This window comes from Nomascus leucogenys, chromosome 2, assembly GCF_006542625.1.
Source record: "Nomascus leucogenys isolate Asia chromosome 2, Asia_NLE_v1, whole genome shotgun sequence".
Taxonomy (NCBI): Eukaryota; Metazoa; Chordata; class Mammalia; order Primates; family Hylobatidae; genus Nomascus; species Nomascus leucogenys.
In genome coordinates, this window is record NC_044382.1 from 102,337,807 (window position 1) to 102,362,693 (window position 24,887).

At 36.1% G+C, this 24,887-nt stretch overlaps 1 protein-coding gene across 3 annotated transcripts in view; it reads right to left on the minus strand.

Annotated features, from left to right (window-relative positions):
- Window positions 1-24,887, minus strand: part of FAM172A (family with sequence similarity 172 member A) — a 481,319-nt gene that overhangs the window by 164,519 nt on the left and 291,913 nt on the right. For 2 of the 3 annotated variants that reach the window (XM_030816846.1, XM_012505467.2), the window contains one exon: window positions 5,180-5,296. In XM_030816846.1, the coding sequence (XP_030672706.1) occupies window positions 5,180-5,296 (117 nt within the window). Of the gene's footprint in view, window positions 1-5,179; window positions 5,297-7,531; window positions 7,659-24,887 lie in introns of those variants that run through there. The other variant, XM_030816852.1, reaches the window with a different exon arrangement.

Genomic DNA, 24,887 nt, shown 5'->3' on the forward strand with positions numbered 1-24,887 from the left:
GTGGTACTATAGTTTAGAAGTCAAGTGTCTTTTGGTGCTTTTCTAATACTTATGTATCTCTTTTTTCAAGGCCCCCATTTGTCCCCATCCCAATTTTTAGTTGAGATGAACACTATCAAAGTGTTCCGAGTAGTAATGCAGGCAGCCCACTAGGAAAGCCCTACCTAAATTCAAAACATGCTGAGAGGGTTAGCAGCCCCTGAGATGTACTCTCAGGTCCCCTGAATAGGCAACAAGGTATGTTGAACTCAAGGTACCAATAGTGCCATGCCTGAGTCTCAGATGCAGCCTCCCCTAGTCCCAACAAACAAGCATAGAGAAAGAAGTCCTTGGCCAGGGCAGACAGATAGGGACGGACCGCATGACTAATGTTTCTCTGGGTCTGAAGGAAAAAGAGAAAAATAGGTAATGTAGAAAGTATTTCTTAAAGCTAAGTGTTTTCAGTTTAAACATTTTTTACCCTAAAATGATGATCCTATAGATTTTTGTGGTTGTAAATTTTCCTTTTTGTAATATCCAAAATTTGGAGAGCTATTGATATGGATTAGAAATGCCTACAGGCCCCAGTGCTGAGTGACTCCCTTTGACATTTGAACCAAGGGTCAACAATATTTCAGAGTAGGTTTGAAATAATTTTTTTAAATAAAAACATTACAATTTATTATATTTAAAGAGAAAAGCAGGTAGTAGCTATTCCTGTGCAAGGTGTTTGGAGGTATTTGGAGATGCTTACTACCTTGGTTGAGGCTTGATTTTTATTCATTTTTATTGCATTTGTCTGAGTTGTAAATCACCTTTGCTTTAAAGGTTGATTTTTAATGTGAAAGGTTTTGTGTCCTCGGACAAATACAACTATGGTTCACTAGGTCAAGTTTCTAAAGCCCTGCATTCAGAGTTGAATGGTGATAGGAAGGGTTCACAACTATTACGTAGAGCTGCACATCTGGTGTGGCTGGAGAATTTCAGAGGCCAGGGGTATGTTGGGAAACATTTGCCCACTCAGCCTAGACAGTCCTGGGGTTTGAAGTAAGAAGTACTTCAGGAGCTGCCTTCATTTACCTTTTACCTCTCCTCAAGAGGCTGGCTTAGCATCTATGCGTGGTCTTTTAGTTCAGGATAGGTTTCACTTGGAGTAATTGCTCAAAGTATACTACTCTTTGACCTTTCTTTCTCTTTCTCTCTTTCTCTCTTTCTCCCCCTCCTCCCCTCCCCTCCTCTCCCCTCTCCTTCTTTCTTTCTTTCTTTCTTTCTTTCTTTCTTTCTTTCTTTCTTTCTTTCTTTCTTTCTTTCTTTCTTTTTCTCTTTCTTTCTTTCTTTCTTTCTTTTTCTTTTCTTTCTTTCAGAGCTTGTGCTCTGTTGGCCAGGCAGGAGTGCAATGGCATGATCTCAGCTCACTGCAACCTCCACCTCCTGGGTTCAAGTGATTCTCCTGCCTCAGCCTCTTGAGTAGCTGGGATTACGGGTGCCTGCCACCATGCCTGGCTAATTTTTGTATTTTTAGTAGAGACAAGGTTTCACCTTGTTGTCCAGGCTGGATTGAACCCTTGGCCTCAGAGGATCCACCTGCCTTGGCCTCCCAAAGTGTTGGGATTACAGGCGTGAGCCACTGCACCTGGCCTGACCTTCTTTCTTTAAAGGAAACTGTTACTAATATTTAGAAATTACACAAGTAATACAATAATCTTAACCTTTGTTCTGTGTGCTAAATTGGTAGGTTTAAAAATTAGCTTTTTATAAAATGGGTACATAACATCAGTAACTTTATCACATCCTTTCTTATTTTTATAGATTTAGGGGTTTCAAGTGCATTTTTGTTACATGGATATACTGCATAGTAGTAAAGTCTGGGCTTTTAGTGTAACTGTCACCCAAATAGTGTACATCGTACCAATAGGTAAGTTCTCATCCTTCATCATCCACCTTCCACCTTTTGGAGTCTCAAATGTCTATTATTCTACTTTGTATGTCCATATGTACCCATAGTTTAGCTCCCACTTAGAAGTGAGAACATGTGGTATTTGACTTTCTGTTTCTGAATGATTTCAGTTAAGATAATGGCCTCCAGTTCCATCCATGTTGCTGTAAGATATAATTTCATTCATTTTTATGGCTGAGTAGTATTCCACAATATATATCTCTATATACATATATTTATATATGTACCACATTTTCTTTATCCAGTCATCCTTTGATGGATGCTTAGGTTGATTCCAAGACTTATCTAGCCACATGTACAGATAGACTTTGCTATCATGAATAGCACTGTGATAAACATACCAGTATAGACGTCTTTTTGGTAAAATGACTTATTTTGGTAAAATGACTTATTTTGCTTTGGGTAGATACCCAGTAGTGACACTGCTGGATCAAATAGTACTTCTATCTTTAGCTCTTTGAGAAATCTCCACACTGTTTTCCACAGAGGCTGTACTAATTTACATTCCCACCAACAGTGTATATGAATCCCCTTTTCCTTACCAACATCTGTAATTTTTTTTTTAAATAGTAGCCATTCTGATGGGTATGAGATGGTATCTCATTTTGGTTTTAATTTGCATTTCTCTGATGATTAGTCATGTCAAGCATTTTTTCATATGTTTGTTGGCCACTTATATGTATCACATTAATTTAAACATACTTAAACATACTTAACAAAACAAAAAACTTTCCAACACCCATGCTTAAGACAACAGCCCTTTCCTGTAATCCAGGTTTGTTTCTCTTCGTTATTTCAAGGAGTCTTGCAGAAGGGATAGGAAATAAGAAAGGAGAAAGAAAAGGGGAGGAAGTTTCATCCTGAGAGTTTGGAAACACTGGACTCTTAACCTTGCCAAACCACACTGTAATCTTCTCTGTAAGAGATCACACACTTAGGTGGGTTCCTACAAGGATACCTGTCATATGCTTTTACAGTCTCTCTTTTTGTTCTCGTTTTGGAGAAGATCACTCAACAGGGGTAATTTCAAAGCTCCATCAGGAATGATCTAATAATTTAAATCTCTGAGATATTATAACGTTTTCAATAATAACACATCTCATTTCTTTATATAGTACCATTTGCTTTTCAAAGAGCTTTCATCCTTGATTATCACCTTTGGTTCTCACAATATTTCATGAAGTAGATGGAATAGGAATTATTGTCTCCAATTCAATAATGAAACAGACCCAAAAAGTTGAGTGGCTTTTCCAAGATTATAAATCTTAGCAAACTAGCTGGTACATGCTAGATTCTTAATTATTGATGTACCTAGCCAGAGTCATTATCAAAATTTAGTTCTCTCATATGCTTGTTCTGAATTACTTCCAGTATGTCACCCCGTTTCCCTTTTGTAAGATATTTTGAATACACAAACCATTCATAAAACAAAAGATGAATACAGTTTATGTGTTTTATATTATTTGGGAGTGAGACTATAACAACAGTGACAGCTATAACTTACCAAACTTTTTTGAAGTGCCAAGAACTGTGCTATTTCTTTACATATGTTATTTTCCAACAGGTTTGCAAGGTAGGTATTATAGTTTACAGACGAGAAAATTGAATCTCAAAGAGATAAAATAACTTGCTTAAAACTACAAAGTTATGTAAGTGATTGAGCTGGGATTTCAGTTTTGGTAGGTCAAAATACAAAACTCTTCAAATTGCTTCCCTAAGGCTTAATTGAGGGAACTGAAAGAACTATCCAAGAACTAGGGCATTTATAAAATTTTATAAATTTTACAAAAGCTATGCTTGCAAAGAAATTAATGGCAGCATTGATTAAATTATGATGAATTCAACTACTGTCTAGTCAGTTAGATGGAAGCTACACAGATTAATATATTCTGATTTTTGAAAGGAACACCTAATCCAGCCTTAGTTAGAAATACTTAAAAAGTAAACCTAAATAAATTTTGTTATATTTGTCATCTGGAATGAAAAACTCATGAGCAAGGATGTTTTTAGTTTGAGCCAAGTATCAAATTCCATACTAGTTATGTGTGTGGGGAAAAGTTACTAACAGCTCATTTATTAACCTTACTATTTATATAATGCTGGAGCTTTCTATGTGGTTATCAAACACCTACATGTTAGAAAAGATTTTAAAAACCCATGCTTATATGTTTATAGTATTAAGAGGACTGGAATAAAAGTATTTTAGACTTTCGCATGATGCAAGTGCTTTTTCTAATGCAGAAAAACAAGTGATAACAGACTGGTGATAATATAATGCTACTATGAAATTAGATAGCCTAATTTTTCTATCTCTTCAAACATTAACTCTGTGGTCCTTATGGTATACCATGAAGGCTGGTAGAATTTACCCACCACACAGTCCTGTGGTGTCAGCTGAAGAGCCACTAGGTATTCTATTAAGAAAAACTGGAAGAAAACCAGGAAGGTCAATCAGCTCATTCATACTATATAAGTAAATGATTTGATTAAACAATTACTATGGCATGGGGTGGCTGATGCCAACTGCTTATGATATCAGAAAGATAAATAAAAATAAAAGAAAATTTCAGCTGGATATCCGTCATAGGAATAAAAAATCTAACAGGCTGAAAGTTAAAAAATAGTAATAATGGGAGCATATTTAATGAATCCTTGTTAGTTTTCAGGTTCACCAGCCCTTAGGAAGTGTGAAAAGAAGCTTTCTTAGCCTGAGGTTGAACCATGGCTAGCCCCTGGGTTTCTCTTAGCTCAAGGGTCTGGCATAACAGTATTTCAGCTTTTTTCTTCTCTTCCCTCTACTGGATGTAGTCAGCCAATCCATTTACGAGTGGCACATACTGACTGCCTTTCAAGAAGAAAAGGAGACTAAGTGTACCTTATGCGTCTTTTTTGTAACTAAACAGCACCAATGCTAAATAACTGGTGGAAAAATTAAGCAACAGGGAATAAGAATCTCCTAACTCCATGACCTTTTTCAGCCAAAGTTCCTACCGTAGATTGAACACTATACACATATAGTGTTCTATAGAAAACCAAAAAGAAGGGAGGGGGGCTTTCAAAAATATTAGGTCTTCACATGGGTTTTCTGTTATTATTTTAAGCATGTCTAGCTTTTTCTATTTCCTCTCAATGTTCTGCCTCTAGAAAGGGAGTTTAAGGATGGGAGGTATTACAGGTTGGGGGGGCTCAAGATGTAAAGGCTCACACCCATTCATCTCAGCACTAAAAAAAAACAAGTCTCACCTCTCTCATCCATTCTCGAATCGTTTTGCCAGCTTCTTGATGCCACACATTGTGAACAGAGTCTGTCAATGCCACAGCAGTTACCTTATTTTTTACATCTGCTTCTCGTTGAATCATCTGTTTCAAAAAAGGAAAATAAAATATTGGCTATAATTGTTTTTCCTACTGAGGGCAGCCTGCTTAGTCAGAGATAACAATAATATTATATTAAAAATGAAAAAGTAATATGCATCTTTGGTTCAAAGTTACTCTTTTTTGCATTGAACACATACTCTATTCTTGTCCAGAGATGTGAAAAGACCTAATATTTTCCTTTAAAAAGATAATGCCACTTAAGTCTTAGAACTACGCAGCTCTATTATTTTCCATGTGGTTTGACAATTCGAGGATTAAAGGGATCACAGGGGAATCCCTGAGGGTTTCTTTTACAAGTTTCTTCCACCACTTCCTATTTCAGTGCTTCAGGGAAGTTAGTACCCAGCGTTCACTGTTAGCTACTTAGGACTAACTTCTACTAATTTTCAGTAGATGGCACATCAGTAAAGAAAGATATCTTGCTTTGACTTTTCCAATTTAACTAGCCTGCTCTTCACCATGGCCTTGTAATTCCTTGGTGTTTTAAATGCCCACAAAGATATTTTTCATTCAGAGCCTATTAATTTTGCTTTCTAGCATATTTCTTTATGTTGGCAAACTATTACATTTTATAATAACTTCTTCCTATAGAATGCTATTTCTACAAAACAAAATAGCTTTTAAAATAACAAAAAAAGATTTGCTTGGCTTGGAGATACCGATGAATTCATCAGTGGTCTGCCAGACAAAGAAATTAAAAGCTAAAATTTCTACATCAAAAGAACTGAAAAAAGGTTTTAATCTACCACACTAGTGGCCCTAATTTGGTGTAATAAATGTAAGAAAGCTTTAAAAATTACAGTTAAAATATCATAAATAGTAACCTTGCATTTCATAACAATGTTCTTTTTTTTGCTTCAAATGTCTTTTCTCCCTCTAAATTCTTTTATTGAAAAAAAGAACAATTTCTTTATCATTTGCTGTTAATTTCTATGAATTGTCTATCAAAAATATAATAGTGCACTTCAAAAAAGAGAATTCTGAATGGCGGTGAAAGCTCATACAGAGAAAGAACACTGCACACCATGCTTATGATACCAAAGGATGCCTGTTGGCATTCTGAATTTAAAACGTCCCTCTCTTAACTTTTTTAAGCCCAGCATATGCACATGCTGTCTCAATGAATACTACCTAGTGGGAACCCGACTCACTGTTAATGCTGCCTCAGCAACATTTCTGCACCTCAAGTCTTTGTGCCCTGTGTTTTCTGCTTATATAATGTAAAAATCTTAAAATCAATATTGGTTACCAACATCATAATATTGCTGCAAAAATTTATCTTGCAATACCAATAATACTTTTAAAAGCATAAAATAATACTCTAATTCAATACTTCACATGAATTATTAAGTAGTATGCTACCTTCTTCTAGATTTTATTTTACAAATAGATTCTCATTGGATCACATTGGCACTAGCATATAAAAGTTTAAACCAAGGTTAGATGATAAAACCCCAAATTCCACAATAGTGAATCCATCTGGCTTATGAAGAAATTGTATGTCCTTATTCTCATTTTCTAAATGGTAACACTTTTAGAGATCTAGACCAATTGTTGCTGAAGTACAAAATAAGAACATGCCTTTCTGGCATTCTAAGGATATGTTTGCGTTTTAAAATATTTGACCCGGATTTTGTTGTGGTTGTTGTTAACATATGCAGATTTATTTAAGACAGCATCTGGAGACACTAAATCTTGAGAGCCATTTGTGAAATGAGATACAATGAAGTAATGAATTGGTGAGGAGTTAGTGTTAAAGCAGAAAACGATTAAAATTCTACAAGCTGGAAAAATACAGAGTTGTCAGAGGGACTACTAGAGGAAAATATCTGTAGTCTGTCTTTCTGGCTGACGTTTCATACAGTGGAAGTGATAACACGCAATTTATTGTCACATCACACTGTCACATTATAATCCAATATGATACTCTCTTACACTGTTACAGCATTTTACACTTTAAAAATCACTTTCATATTTTATTATTACAGGTGAGGAATGGCCAAATTCCAGAAGATCTTAATGAAGAGCAGTTTACAAATTAGCCCAGTAGCAAAGAATTTCTAATATTTGACTGTTTAGGATTAGTAGAATTGTGAATAAGTGAATATGTTAACGGTCTAACTTTTTGGACTATTTACCTCTGTTCCAGCCTTGCTGCGGCCTAATTTAGTAGTCCTGGAACTACTTGCAACTGCCATTTCTGTCCAGACCCTCTGCTTCTTGCGTTTATTAGTCTGGGTCACAGTCCCCCCCTTACTTCTTCCATTGTGAATGAGCACTGATGAAAAATACTGGAGAGAGGCAATGGTGCAGGGAGACGGAATCGGGTTTGCTTGAGACAGACCTTAGATGAAATATAGCCAAAACAAGGAATGAGTGAAAGCACAGCTGGGCAGGAAAAAACCTTCTATAATATGGTCTATAACAGAAGACCATAATAGTCTGGAAAACCCTCTCTGAAAGGAAGGAAAGCTATATCATCAAAGTTCTTCTATATAACAATCTAAGGTGGACATGGCAGTATTTAATTAGGATCCGTTGATATTAAACAACTTGAAATTCCTTGTAAAATGCTTTCTATAGGGCATATGAATATTTTTCTGAGGAGAAGCTCTTTAACTTTGAGATTCTCAAAGGAATCTTAGTCTGTAAAAAAGATAAGACCATGTGATCTAAATGTTTCCATATGTTCTCGAATTATGAAATATCCAGTAACAGATCCCTTTGAATAATTACGCTTAAGGTCAACATCCATACTATTTTTGTTATAATATCTTCAGTATCGTATCAAGAGTTGGATAGAAGTGATGACAAATTTTGATACCTCAGACGTCAACATCCTGAAGTTCCATGGCTTAATAGGATATACATTGTAAACTTACAATTAAAATATTGCTTTTGTCTGTGTATAATATTTATTTTAAACTGAATAGCAGTTTCCAAATTTCAAAATAAAATACAAATTCTCATTTTACTCTCAAATAATAAGGAAATGTATGCAAAACTTGTTTATTTTCCCTATTTGTGGATAAGTAAACTGAGACAGTTTAAGAAACTAGTTAAAGGCCACCCAGACACAAAGTGATAAAACTGTGACTTGACCTTGGATATATGTCATGTTCTTTCATCTGTATTACACGAGGTCTACTTCTCAGTAATACATAACACTCTTACATAAATAAACTCATTTGATTAATTCCCTTTCATATATACAGCATTTCATTCACTTGGACATTTTTTTAAATGGTAAAAAGATCCAGATCAGTAAGGAATGCTGAAATTCTAAAATTCATGCCAAGATAGAAATCAGCCAGGAGGAGAAATTGACAATAGTGCTTTAAAATTATTACAGTTCTAAAATAAATAATGTCTAGGGTAAGAGGGAAAATCAGATATTCCTATAAATCATATTGATGATTTCAGCATTAATAAAAAAAATGTGGCCCTGTTACCTGATAGTTTTGCTTCCTTAATTCTACCCATTTATCCACTCATAGTGTTTTCACTTGAGCTTAAACATAATTAATCTGCTCTTTCCTTCACTATGTGGCATGCTCCTACTCTGGCAAAAGTTTAAGGTACTAAATATCAAGTACAGTACTTTGAACAGATTAAAAACATACACCATCTGTATGCAAGTTCATATTACTATTAACATTGTTGATGGGGCTGAAATTGAGGGGGGGTAATCCTATGTATCATTATTTTTTCTTGCAGAGTAAGAGTTAAAAAATTAACTAACAGTGACAAGATGGGTGAGTTCGTCTGAGTATAATAGGAGTATTTGGTGAGATGAAGACCAGAGGACCAAAGAGAGGTGTGGGAGGGCGGGAGGCAGCAAGGCTACCTCTGCTCCCTTCCGTGTGCAGTGCAGGCCTTCCACAGGGCTGCTACCATTTCTCTCCAGAAATCCTGCAGGCCTTTTCTGTCCACCTAATTTACCTCACCATGCTTTCTCTAAGGTCCTCAAATGATGTACCTGCCTACTCTCTTCAGATACCTGGCCAAATCCAAATGCTTCATGTCATCCTAAGCATTCTTCAATTTCCTTTTTGTGCTTAAAAACTGTTTTAGCATTTCTCTGGATTTCATTTCTTCCAGAACTCCACCATAAATGACTTTCCGCAAAGGAAAACACAAAGATTCCTTTACTTCTGCCAAATTGAATTATGATTTAATTTAATTTAAGCTGAATTAAGGTAGAGAAATGCCTTAATTTACTTTGAAGGCAGGGAGATGTTGATGTTATAGGGATGCTCTGCCATGAAGTCTTTGGCATATCTCTAATCCAGGGCCTTGGGTTATGGGAATTGTAAATCCAACCCAATTCAATCTCCCAACCTAAAGGAGAAAGAAACTCTAAATTGGGTTGGCTTCACCCTAACCTAAAAGAAGCTGATGCATAATTTCATTTTCCTGTATTTGTAGCCCGGCAGCCATGACACTCAGAATAATTACTTCTCATATTTTAAAGTCCAAGGGAATTCCTAAAAGAGCCAGTGTGGGTTGGGGTAGGGATGTATATATGTGCATGCAGACCCGTAGCTATGTTTGGATATATCATATGTTTCAAATGTGTTTTTGAAAAAATATTTTAAAGTCTTCTATCAGCAAAAGCCATTACTTTCTTTTTAAATTATGACATGTGTTACACATATGTACTGTGAGGGTTACAGCATGTGAATTACTTGTACAGGAAATAATATTCTGAAAAGAAAATCAGATAACACATATTTGCATCAGATTAGGATCTGACACTACTGTACGTTTATAAATCCAAGGATCATTACTACCGTATGAGCATGAATGAATCATCACTCTGGTTAATAGCACAGTTGAGGTTTGAGATGCCTTTAAAAAAAATACATGTATATAAATAGATTAGCTCCCTCTAGAGCTCCTTGAGTTAAAATTTCAGATTAAGTTGTTTCAAAGGCTTGAAAAGTATAAAATGCTGGTACCTTTTCATACTTTCATTATGCAGATCATAATTGCATTCAGTGCTTCTACTTGAGTGCAGTTTTTATGTGGTTTAATAAACTATAATATTTTATCAGAAACCTCTCCTATCACTTTACACTTCTGCCTGCATATTCTCCATTTCATGGTACTCTGCCCTGTGCTATCCAAGCCCACCCGGTTACAAGTGTGCCCTGTACCATGATGACTTATCAGTCAACTGTGGGTTTGGCAGTCTTTTCTGTTAAGGTCAGAGACTACTTTGTATTATTCTTCCTGAAGATTCTTTTGAACAAGTCTATCCCAACAGAATGCTACTAACAGAACAAATGCCATCTTTGGTGTAACACTAAAACCTTGTGTTCTGTTATCTTAGGCACTAGCACCTCTAGTGATTATAATGAAATACACACACTTCAGTAGATAAAATGTGAAGAACAAACTGCCCAGCAGGAAATTCAGATGAGTATGACATTCAACTCTCCTGTTACCTGCAGTTCACACCTCTAATCTGCATTCACAATTTCTATTTTGAAAGTAGAAGCTTCGGAAGTTAAGTGCAATAGTTAAATTCAAGGATGGTGGAGTCAGATTCCCTGGGTTCAAGTCCATGCTCTGCCACTTCTAGTAATGATACTTTGAGTAAATTATTTTTCTGTACTTCAGCTTTATCAGGTGAATATCATGGGAGATAACAAATCCACGTAAGTCATAGGATTATTTTGAGTATTAAATGAACAAACTGTAAAGCAATTAGCAGAGGACATGGCACACAGTACACAATTATAATAGGTCATCCCACAAAAATATGCAATGTAAGCTACTCCGAATCTTTAAAAAGTGCATTATCCTCACTCATACAGAGGAAGCTAATAGAAGTTTAGTTTATAATGCACTCAATGACAAATATTACTTTAAAAAAGGCAAAGGCCTGCAAAGAAAACATGTACGAAGGGCTGCTTTTTCCTTTGATTATGCGGTGCAAGACTTCTATAACTGCATGACTAAGAAGTACTAAGATCTGATGATTGTGTGTATTTAAAATCCTGTCATCAGCACACTAGACCAGTCATACCACCATGCACTTGACAATGAAAACAGAATTGGTGAAGCAATACTGTGGTAGTTCTACTTTCCTCCCACCAGTGAACCCTTTCAGAATGGCTTGAGCTGGCAACAAAGCACGAAGCCATGACTCAGCAGTGCAACGCTGGGGGAAAGAGTCCCTTTACTACCTTGTTTTCTACATAGAGGTAGTGTAACTGACAGTATTTAAAAAAAAAGATAATCACAGAGATACAGAGTATGTCCAGAGGAAGGCAGTATAGTGTTATAGTTAAAAGTATGCATAGGCTTTAGAATTAGATGTGCTTAGATTTTTATTTTTGGTTAATCGTTGTAAGAACACCCAAATGAAAATAATACCAGTAGTCTCTTCACAGGGCTGCTGAAGCATAAAGGAGAAAAGGCATGTAAGAAATCAATAATGTCAGCTATTATTATTACCTTGACATTCATCTCTAATTTCTAAAATGTAACCTTCCTTTTAGATGTGGTACCTATGTGCTCTTCAGTGACATCAAAATTCATACTGATAGGATAGCAGTTTTGAAGTATCATACAGCTTCTACTCCCATCTCCACCCCTACTTCCCTGATTTTGCAAAGTGATTTCGGCTTGATTAAATATTTTAAAGGAAATAATTAAGTACAAATAAGATGACTATAGATTCCAGTTTGCCCAGAACAGTCTTGGCTTATGACTATTAAACTGGCATAATTAATAATAGTGTCTCCTTTCCCTGTTACAGTGCTCTGGCTTGAACGGGAAATAATTTGATCATCGTATATATAACACAATGTTGAATGCTACCCTGGTAAACAGGTAAGGCTTATAAAGTTTCTTTCTGTTCAATGCTTAGCAATTTTAGCATATGCCCCAAACCTATACAACTGTCTAAAAATAACTATGTAGGAAAACACACAAGAGATATTTCAAAAGGTTTCTAAGTTCAAAATTTAAGAGCAAGCCTTAGCACTATGCTGAGCCCCTCACAGATGGACAAGCAGTCTCACACCCTGGTTAGGTAAACATGGCCAGCTGGATCTCCACTGTAGCAACAGGATAAGACAACATTCTCTTTTCCTGTGCTTTGAAGCCCTAGCTTCAATTCTTGCAACCTTTGTTTAATTTCAGGAAGGAAAAGGCTCTCCATAGGCAAGAACACCAAGGGATAGGGTATGTAAACTGAAACTTCTTGGGTCACATGCATTTATGAAGATAAGTCTCCAGCCACCAGTTAGGGAAAGGCAAGTTATGATTTATTATTGCAGGCGGCCAGAAGAGAGCAGTAATAACTTCCTTTTCCTTTCCTGCCTAGACCATGTTGCCACGTGCAAGCTCCCTCAACAACAAAAAAAGCATGTGTAAGATAGGTTTAAAAGAAAAAGAAAAGGAAAAAAAAAGCAAACATTAAGTGATTGACAGTCTGGGAGTTGAGAAAGAAGACACATGCTCTACAAAATACATGATGTGGTTGGGGGTGGCGAGGGGAAGGCGACTGTTTGAAAAACTTGCTTTACCAATCAAGAAAACAGCTAGTATCTATGCAGCCATAAAAAATGATGAGTTCGTGTCCTTTGTAGGGACATGGATGAAACTGGAAAACATCATTCTCAGTAAACTATCGCAAGGACAAAAAACCAAACACTGCATGTTCTCACTCATAGGTGGGAACTGAACAATGAGAACTCATGGACACAGGAAGGGGATATACCTAATGCTAAATGACAAGTTAATAGGTGCAGGAAATCAACATGGCACATGGATACATATGTAACAAACCTGCACATTGTGCACATGTACCCTAAAACCTAAAGTATAATAAAAAAAAAATTCAACTACTACTTATCTATAAAGAGAAAAAAAAAAAGAAAACAGCTAGTATCTATTATATAAGAGACAAGTTGATTTTAAGGAAAAAGTAAAAGGGGTCACTTGCATAATAAGAAAATAGTATAAGTGATCATCATGTTGACTTGTTTGATTAAAACATTTTATTATGTAATATGACTGACCAGAGTAGGCAAGATATTATAAAACACAGATTTGAAAATTACAATGAATATATGTGAAGTAGATACAGTATAAAAGTGTAAGTTAGGACTAAACATTGTCAAACCAAAAAACTAAGACAGGCTCAGCGAAGGAGACATTTAAAAGGTGACATAGTCTTAGATGTAAAAGTGAGAAAATTTACCAAAACTTCATGAAAAAAATTCTAGGTAATAGATTATAACTATAAAGCAGAGGAAGGCATGATTTCTGACCTCTGGGTAGAACTCACATTTTAGGAAAGAAGGCAGGTTAAGATACATTCCACAGAGACCCTTCATATTCTGAGTATTTATATATAGATTATTTCATTAGATAGAACAATTCCTTTTTAAGTACACAGGTTGGTAGCTGAGGGATCATGTACCTGTTTTATGGATGAGGAAACTGATGCCTAGAGAGTGACCCACGCATACCACATTCACATAATTAGTGGTGGCATAGCTAGATTTTTTATTTTTAAGAGACAGGGTCTTGCTCTGTCACCCAAGCTGAAGTGCAGTGGTAGGATCACAGCTTACTGTAACTTTAAACTCCTAGGCTCAAGTGATCCTCTCGCCTCAACCTACTGAGTGGTTAGAACTACGGATGTACACCACCACTTCTGGCTAATTTTTTTTTTTTTTTTTTGTAGAAACAAGGGCTCACTATGTTTCCCAGGCTTGTCTTGAACTCCTGGCCTCAGGCAATCCTCCCATCTTGGCCTCCTAAAGCCCCGGGATTACAAGTGTGAGTCACTGCACGCAGCCTACATCTTTTAACTCCAGATCCCGTCTTTGTACCATGGCTATTTGTACATAATATCCTGTATTTTTTTTCTTCTGAAATACTTATAAAACCAGTAAGTATTTGTTTGCCCTCATGTAGGCTCCACGAGGGCAAAATCATATTTGTTAACACCACATTCTCATTCCCTGAACAATGACTGGCAAATAACAGGTGCTCAAAAATTATTTGTGGACTGATGAAAGTGCTATTTACAGAAATGGATCAGGGAAGGTAATGGTTACGAAGCTAGAGTAATGTCTGGTTTCATGTATTTAGAAACGACTTACATCACAGGTTGGGTTCCCTAGGAAAGACTCTAAGACAATGTTTAGCATGCAGGATATTAAGGTGTGTCCTTACAATCAACATCTGAGGAAGGGAGGGGAATGAGGCAAGAATGAACAGAGAGAGAAATTAAGGTGACATGCAGGTCCCATTACAGACTTGCATAACCCCTGGGGAGCTCAGAACCCAAAATGGCCCTTCAGAGTTGTTCCAAGTTGGGTCTAGATGGCTTGGCCTTTAATCTACCACACTGTTCTTTGAGTATGGGCACCAAAGTGGCTGAGGCAATCTCTGATGGGACTGACAGCTGAAGGATGTCTGCTGAGAGCACTCCCAAGGGCTGAGGCAGTAAGTCCTTTATTGAGTAGTGCATCACTGTCTACCACAGGCCATAACAGTAATTATAGCATTTGTTTACCCTACTTTCAAATCTGTCTTTGACGCATTGAGTTAATTCGAAAGCCTTGTCTTCAAGCTCTTAAGTTCTTTCTTCTGCTTGTTTGATTCTATTGCTGAGACTTTCCAGTGCATTTTGCATTTCTCTAAGTGTGTCCCTGATTTCCAGAAGTTGTAATTGTTTTTAATTTATATTATCTATTTCACTGAAGAACTTTCCTTTCATATCCTATATCATGTGTTTGATTTTTTAAAATTGAACTTCACCTTTCTCTGGTGCCTCTTTGATTAGCTTAATAATTGACTTTCTGAATTCTTATTCTGGTAATTCAGAGATTTCATCTTGGTTTGGATCCATTGCTGGTGAGCTGGTATGACCTCTTGGGAGTGTTAAAGAACCGTGTTTTGTCATATTACCAGAGATGTTTTTCCAGTTCCTTCTCATTTGGATAGACTATGTCGAAATCTGGGATTCAAGGGCTGCCATTCAGATTCTTTTGTCCCACAGGGTGCTCCCTTGATGTGGTGTTCTCCCACTTCCCCTAAGAATGGGGCTTCCTGAGAGCTGCACTGTAGTTGTTTTTGCTCTTCTGGGTCTAGACACCCAGCAGAGCTACTGGGCTCTGGTTGGTACTGGGCAGTGTCTCCAAAGAGTCCTGTGATGTGATCCATCTTCAGGTCTTGCAGCTATGGATACCAGCACCTAGTCCGGTGGAGGTAGCAAGAGAGTGAAGTGGACTCTGTGAGGGTCCTTGGTTGTGTTTTGTTTAGTGTGCTGGTTTTGTGTTAATCGGTCTCCAGTCAGGAGGTGGCACTTTCAAGAGCACATCAGCTGTGGTTCTATAGGCAGGATCTAAACTTGTCCTAGGGACACCTGGTTAAGTATTCAGGTTACTCAGGTGGTGGGCAGGGCCATAGACCTCCCAAGAGATTATGACCTATGTCTTTGGCTACCAGGGTGAGTAGAGAAGGACCACCAGGTGGGGGTAGGGATAGGTGTGTCTGAGCTCAGTCTCTCCTCTGGCAGGCTGGCTGCAGCTGCTATGGGGGGTGGGGCTGTGGTTCCCTGTCCAGTGAAGGAATATTCCCAGGGGGATTATGTTCATCTCTGCTGAGTCATGCAGGTTGCCAGGAAAGTGGGGGAAAGCTGACAGTCACAGGCCTTACCCCGCTCCCATGCGGCCCACAGTCCTAAAGGCCAGTCTCACTCCCACCATGACCCACAACAGCACCGAGTCTATTTCTAGGCAGCCGGTGACCAGGGCTGAGAACTTGACCCAGACCATGAGCCTTTTTGTTGAGAAGGCAGGCAGACTCACAGTTTTTCATTATCTCAGGGAGCCTGCAGCAGTGATCCAGTTCCTTCAGAGGGTCTGTGGATTCTCTTGGCTTTCTTGGTATGTTCCTGTGGTAGTTCTTGGAGCATACATTCATGATGTGAGCCTCCACACGCTGCTCTGTCCATCCGAGTGGGAGCTGCATACTAGTCCTGCCCCCATCTGCCATCTTAATCCTCTACATTCAAATCTAAATTTTCCTTCCAACCTGCTAACACTCCATTGTCTTATTCATGTACTCAAGATCACATTATGATTTGACTCACTAATAGCTAAGAGATCAAGTAGATTTTTCTTAGATCTTAGATTTTAGACCTCTTACACACTGACACAATATTAACCCACTAAATGTTGGATTATGAAGAGAAAAACACAGAGCTAAAAGAATGTGAGGTCTGCTTTCAGAAGACTATTGAAAAGCAAAAAAAAAAAAAAAAATCAAAATCACAAATTTCAAAACTCGTCCTATAAATCCAGTGGGGAATGATTGGATTTTCTGAATTTCAAATGAAATGTATATGTCAGATAAAGCAAGTTATACCTGTGATTTCAAAACTAAATGCATCTAAGTGCAAAATAACCCAAACTTCAAATAAAGTATGCAATCATCACTACTTCGCATCTGGCATAATACGCTGAAACCTGATGGTGTTGGTAGGGGAAAGAAGGATAATCATGGACAGAGAGGTTTCACTGTAAAAGTAGCAAGATGGCTTTTCAAATCTCAGCCTTTATTCCCTATGATACAAAGAAAATAAAGACTGCAATATAAATTTGGGGACTAAAGACATTTGAGATTCTGATTCTTTTCCAATCTTAGTTGTTTTAGGCCCTCAAATGTTTCTAAATTTTTGCCTCTAGAAATTCAGGGTAATCTTCATTTGATCACATTTCTTCAATGTAAGCTCAGGTTTATGAAGCTGAAATGGTGTAGCACTAATGTGATTGGCCTATATGGTGGGGGGTGGTTCCTGATCAGCTCAATAAAAACCATCTAAATGTTCTTAAGACAGGATGTGTTAATCAACTGTGGGTTATTACAGCTGCCAGATACTAGGAGAGGTTGACACCCATCTGTAAATGAGAAAGTGACATCATTATAATAAGTATAAGTCACAGGCTTTCTACATTGTTTGAAAATATTTGAACGAGGATCTCCGGATGGCTCTTCTACCTAGGAACTTATGCTAAATACCTGAAACTTCTGTTCCCTGCAAGTGAATACTGTTGCTTGAAGAAACTTCTATTCAACTAACTTTTAAGGGCTGTTTAAATGCACGCTTCCCAACCAACAAATGTGGGACAATTCTTTAAGCTGAGATTTTAAAATCTGACTTGGATTACATGCTGGAGACATTTTTCTTATGAAGGCACATCTCACATTTCTGAAATAATGAAACTGCAGAAATAAATGGTTTGAAAGGTTTATTTGAGATAGAACTTTTGGGGATTGTACTTACTGCACAAAACCATATAAACATTGGGTGGAAGAAAAGATAGGATTGAATTGAAAGTAGCTACTTAACCTCTACGTATATGGCTGCATCTTCCTTTCACAGATAGAGAACATGTATATACACTACATGTAATAAAAGAGCACTTCTGAGTTGATATACTAGTGAACCATAAACAGTCCACTATGTAACAAGTTTCCTCTATCAATATCCACCCTAATGGAAAATACTGGAGTAGCACTTCAGATCACTAACAGGAAGAGGAAAACTCTGAAACCCATCATTTAGACATCTGACAGCTCTGATGCATGAGAGCATTGAAAAATTTACACTGAGGAAGCGTTTATGTGTGAGTGAAGGTGAATTATTCTCTAGGCTACTTTTAAAAATTCCATTTTCTTTCATGTGTCTATTCCTTAGCACTTCTTTGGAGGACATTCCATCAGTTGAGTCAATGATTCAGAGTCTCTATTCTATTATCATTAAGTATTGCCTCAATTTCATGAGTATGAAATAATTCAAACAGCAAGATTCTAAAATAAATATACTTAGGAAGCACAGTACAGAGTGTTTAATAAGCATCAGTATTTATTATGGTAGGAGGCAGAATTTTTGTTACATCACACCTTTTGTTAAGTAGCCAATATGAAATTCTATAAAATGGCAAATATATAAAAGAGTCAGTAGTTCACTAATTTAGAAAGTCAATTATGTATCACTGTTTCATTTCAGGTTAATTACTTCATTTACACTTTCAGAATTTTAAAGTAGTGCCTGAAAGGTGACAGACTGACAGTACTACAGACTGCAATTCTTAAACTATTTTACTGAGTGTTAATAATATAAAAGGCAATATACATAACAGAATTACACATAGGTTTTATCTAATGCGATTATAAGTGAAATAGACATGGCACACAAATGGGAGAACAAGAGAGGTGTTTTCAGAAAAATTTTACTGAAGACGTAAAGTACAAGGGAAGTGATAAATTGCTAGATAGCTTCTATATTGTTCTTTTAGGCATATATGTATAAAAGGATGGCGGTTAAATATCAACAAAACATCAATGTGTCTGAAGGGAGGAGAGTGAATGACATTTGAGAGAAGTCAAAAGAAGAAATTTAGATTGAAAAAGAATAAAAGTGACTCCTTGAGGGGAACGTTTATTGTAATCAGAAGTATAATAAAAGGAGATACTACCACAGTCAGAGCACAAAAGAAGACTATGCATAGGAATGAGGAACAAATGTTGAGTTTCCATAGTTCTGATTCCTTACCCACTTCCATAAGAACCCAACCTGCCGCTCCTTATTGTGGGTGTCATGATGAAATCTACCATACTACTTTCTGTCACTAAGTTGTCAGGAAAAGCAAGGCTTCGCTAAGTCTGTCTCTTCCCACACAACCACCAGCACATACTATGATCTATTAGTCCCCTTTCTCCTCAAACAAAAAAGGACAATAAACTCACTGCTGAATTTTCCAGTAATTCAATTAAATGTTTCTAGAAGGTAACTGATGCCACTTTTTATTCAGTCTGGGAGTGGGTGGGTTAGACTCTACTGCCTTAAGATTTACATTCTAATAGTTATAAATGCAGTGCAATTATATCTCCTATGGCCTTTTATATAAAAGTGAATTTATAAGTAACATCATGGTTTATTGAAACCATTTAAATATTATTTGTAATAATGGCATGGCTCTACCTGTACCATCACATAGAAGAAAAGAATGAAAAATTGTCAAGGATGTTAGAAATTATCCAATCCAATTGTTTTTTGTATGGATGAGAAAACAGGTAAAGTGACTTAGGTGTCACCTCTAGTGTGACATGGGATAACACCAATATCAGACACCAAGTTCCACAACTGATAATGCCTCTCCTTCACTCTATGCTACAGTGCACTACCTAAGAGCACATATGCCTTAGTTCCTTGATGGTATGTCCTAGCACTTTCCTTCCTTGTAATACTACAGGCTCCAAAGTGATTTACTTTTATATAAGTCTTGGGTTGACAGGCCACCAAGGTGGTTTGTACACATAAACTGCTTTAATTCCATGGACTGAATGGCTGTTGTTTTATTCTTTTTCTGATCAATTTGGCAGGTCAAGTCAGTCAAACTGGTTTCTTCATGTAGATACTGCCTTACTATGGAAATGAATGTGGAAACATTCATCTTTGTCAGAAATTATGTCAAATTATTCAAATTTATTGGTGAATTACAACAAACATCCCAGCTGATGAACATCTCAGTCATATGTTTTTTAGAGAACACTTATGGTCCTGAAAAGATAACATTACAATGAGCTTTCCCATTCTGAAGCAAAGATGTTTGGATAGAGAATGGGGTCTGTTATTCAAGATAATAATTTATTTCAATCATAGAAATTACAAAGATATCCAGAACTGTAAGTATCAAAATATATCCCTTTAGATAGTGTTGTTGTTGTTTTCTTTCCCCCTCTCCTTGTTATGGTCCTCTTTCAAGACTCTTACGAAGCTGTCTCTAAGACCCTTTCTGGCAGTTTCTGTCTTTTCTATAGACATACTACAGCCTTCACATTAACACTGCTTCTCTGGCTTGAGGTAATAAACGATTAGCTACAGCACAGTGGGGTGATGTTCATGTTATTCTTTGCTGTACTACACCTAGCCAATGTTTCAAAAATTAATGCAAGTATATCAGGATCTGAAATTAACTTTTTATGCCAAAAGCAAAATCCTGCTAGGAGGAGAAAAACCCATTATAAATGGGCTGGCATCTGATTGCTTGTACATGGTTAGTACTAGGAAACTAACATTTCAAATTATAAAGTGTTGAATATAACAAAAGCTGCCCCATATTGATTAATCATTGTTTTGTTTATGAACTGATAAGGCCTAACTAGGCAGTATCTATTATTAGTAAGTGACAGATCTATTACTAAAGATCTGAGATGAACCTAAATTGGCTAATGCTTTTATGATGTTATATAGAAATAATTAGAAAAAAAATACCAGCATGAAAAATAACAGCAATTCTCTCTGAACTGTATATTATCTTGGGATATATTTTTTTCCAGGTAATTATTTAAAACTAGTCACTAAAAATATATTCAAAAGTATATGTTATTCAATAAGCACTATCAAAAAATCACTTTGAAAAATGAGAACAGAAAAAATCAACCTAGGATAATGCACATATCTATTTCTCTTTGAAAAATTTTAAATAATTTCTAATTAAAGTACCTATTTAGGAGAAATCAATTTAATGTGCTACAAAGCAAAGGTATTTAAAAATTTTATTTAAAACTGCCCGTGTTTATGCTCAGTTATTTTACTGGTGTTTAGACCAAGCTTGACTATACTTGTAATCTTTTTTGTCCCTTTTCAGCCAGGATGTAAAACTTTAAAATCTGCAAGAATACTTTATTCAAATTACTCATATTAAAAATCAATACCTTCAGCTAATAAAAATAGGGCATGATTTAACCGCATATTTTCACACACACACACACACACACACACACACACACACACACACACACACAGATACAGCTATAACTCTAGAGGAGAAGGATATAAAATGTTACCAGTTCTGGCATGTTTAATTAATTAGGAGAACAGTGTAAAATAGTTGTCTATATTCCTTAGGCTACTGATTGCTTTCTACATTTGGAAGATGGGGGACAAGAAGGGAGAGGAGGGAGAGAGTTTTATTTTAAAAGTACATATTAAAACAAAAATGTTATTAATGTCCTTAGAGATTACAGGTGGTGCTATAGATTGAAACATGAATATTTAGGCTGAGAATGGACACTAAAATTCTAAAAAATAAATGGAGCAAATTTTTATATTTTAAAAAGATTTCAAGCTATAATTATCGATTGAAAATGTTTACTTAATTATGTTGTCACTTGATTTTCAACTAGTAGCCACAGCTCTAATCTATAAATAGAGTTAGGAATGGTAGCACATCAATTTTTTTCTATTTCATTTTTAAATGATCAGCTGAAATAGAGAATGAAATGCAATCTTTAATATAGTTTTAAAAGACTTTAAGTTACTTTTGAACTACGAACATGTGAAAAATTACAAACAGGATCACTGACAGTAATTTTTATAAGTAAAAAGGTACAAATTATTGCTATTTGTGCTCTTCATTCTTAATCCTTTGCTTATCATTCTTTTGACCTTTATCCAAATGAATCACACTAACTCTTGAATGCTTTCTCTCACTTGATTTCTAAAGCTGTTCATCACACTTGCTGGCTAGAAGCACAGCTGGCAAGGGATCTAAGCCTCATCACTGGGCAAACTTGCCCTTCTGGTTTTGCCAAGAATGACATTTCCAATGGAAGAAAAAGTTACTGTATGGGACACTGGATACTCTATTTATTTGTGAGAACCAATAGCTCCAACCCCCTTTGTTAGCACTACATATAGGCATTAGAAAAAAACCTAAAATAACAAAGGATCAAACAGCCTAGAGTTCTGTAAATTCAATTGTTAATTAAAGTGAGAGCACAGAAATCAGCTGAGTATTTTTACTCATTTCCTGAAGAAAGATGCAACCAAGGATAAGCAGTGCCCCCTAGTGTCAATAACCACAGACAATAAAAGCTAGAGAAAAGTTGCTAATGTTAGCTGAACTAAATTATTAAAAATATATGTATGTAATACATGATAAATTAATCATTCAAATTTTAGACTTTACATGTATATAAAAGCACACCCACATCATTTATTTAATACTGACTTGCTCAGGAATGTGCACATGTGAGGGCACATGCACACATACTGTACACAGACTGACATGGCCAAGATGTCTTTAATGTTTCAGGCAGCTCAGAAAAAAAATTCCACCCAGCACAGCAGGCCATGCATGAAGCGGGTGTCAGCAAGCCCTGCAGAATCACTCACTGTGAAGACATCTAATAGGAACTGCTGAATACACAATACAGGCAGCATGGCCTGAATGGCTAAAGTGGAATGGCCAGAACGCTAAGTCTGAAGGTTTTCAAATACAACCAAAATTATAATTAAACCGGTAAAGAATTTTTAGACATTTTCTATTTTTATTGTTATTAGGAAATTAGTATATTTAGCCTGTATTAGAGACTGATTTTGAAAATGATATAACTTTTACCATGCATATTCTGAATACTGAATCCTAAATCTGAAGTACAAATAAATAAAGTATACATCCTCTCTCTGGAAAAAAATGCAACACAAAATTCAAATATTAAAAAACACTAAATATGTTTTATAAAATTTAAGTCAAGATATATTTTCTCTGATAAATCTTATAAGAAAATTTAAGTTATTTTTAAAAGACAAATTAGGTATCTAGAGAGTGATATATGTGCCAAACAGGTAAAGTCAGCTTCTCGTTTTATGAAATATTGTCACTTGTTTATTAACAGCAATTTTTGTCATAGATGACACATAAATGGGGGCAAAAAAGAAATCACAATGAAAAAGAAAACATCCATACAAATAAAAATGATAAACAGGAAAAACCAAAAAGCCAGGAGGACTGGGTATGTATGTATCAAATAAGCTTCTAATAAAAAGCAAATTAATAAGATAAACAATTGCTTAATTTTGTTTACATAAAAAGTACAAGGCAAGAAAAATTCAAGGCTATTTAAAACATGTATTTATACAGAAGTCCATTTGTGAATTACTTTTTCACATAAACCAATGATGCATATAGGACTAGCTTTGCATTTTAAAAAGCACAAGACATAATTATGCTTTTAAAAAAAGATTCCTATGTGCATTTAAGTTGCTCCATCTTTAAAAGGATGAAGATGCAAATGCAATAGTTTAGCAGGCATAAACAGAATTCCACAATGATATTTAGCAGTAGATAGGTATTTTGGCCATTTACAATAACTTCTGGTTAAAACAGAAGCTGAAACTTCAACTATTCAAATTTAGAAAAAGTTCTAAAATGCTTACTATTGAGTTTTTAAAGAAGCATAACATTGGCAAGACTACTAAAATCTTTAAGAATTAAAGAACAACAGCAACAACAAAAACCCCCTTCTTACTTATAACAGTATTTCGCTAACATCCAGAAGGAAATAAAATGTAGATGGACATATTTACATTCATGCTAATTGCATGGACACACATTTTGTTGCATTAACAATTATGAGTTACTTCTCACAAAAATCTCCAATGGAAATGGAGTATTATCCCACATGAGTAATAACAGGTGCCTGCTTAGATAGGTGATAGTGAAAAGTCAAATTTGTGCACCTATCCACGAGGAATGAGGACTTGTTTTTTCCTTGGTGGAACATTTGCAGTTTAGCATGCTATTGCAGCTGGCACTAAACATCAAGTAATTTTCTGCAGCTCTTCAACAGACAAAAACATTATACATATAAAGTTGTTATGTTCTTTCATGTCTTTTACAAATTTTTGTTTTCATGGATACTACAGTTTTCATCTTTAATTCAACAATAGACTACTTGGTGGTTATTTGTTATTAATATAGGCATAAAGTGATGTGAGATTTCTAAACCCACCCTAGAACTCTCCTACATCAATTCCCTCTCCTCCCTCACCCACCCCCCCCCTACCCAAAAAGAGGGATAAGTTCTAAAGGCTAAGATGTAAGATGAGAACACATGAACACATAGAGGGGAACAACACATACTGGGGCCTGTTGGAGGGTGGAGGGTGGTAGGAGGGACAGGATCAGGAAAAATAACTAATGGGTACTAGGCTTAAGACCTTGTGATGAAATCATCTGTATAACAAACCCTCATACACAAGTTTACCTACATAAAACACCTGCATATGTATTCCTGAACTTAAAAGTTAAAAAAAAAAAAAAGAGAGAAAAGCTTCCATTTTTGGAGATAAGAATTTTTCAGACTTAACCCAAAACATTTCTATGTGTTGATTTGGGGACTGTATGAATAAACGTCCCTGGTCAGGTTTTTCTTTTTGTAGAAAACGGGAAAGGTAAGCAGGTCCATGCCTGTTGCATGAAAGAGATGCTGCGTTAGGATTATGAAGATAGTGGAGCTAGGTTCGTACACAGCCGGACAGAAATAGTGATTCAGAGCTGTTATTATTCCTACAAGGTCAAAAGAAATGGAAAATGTTTGTAACCCATGTACTCCATTATCAGCATTAACATACCTATAAATACATTTGATTCCTTTCTAGAACATCTCAAAGAGTTTGGGAATATATGTACACAGACACCATACAAAGATAAATTTTAAAATGTGAGCTTTTAGCTTTAACTTTCTA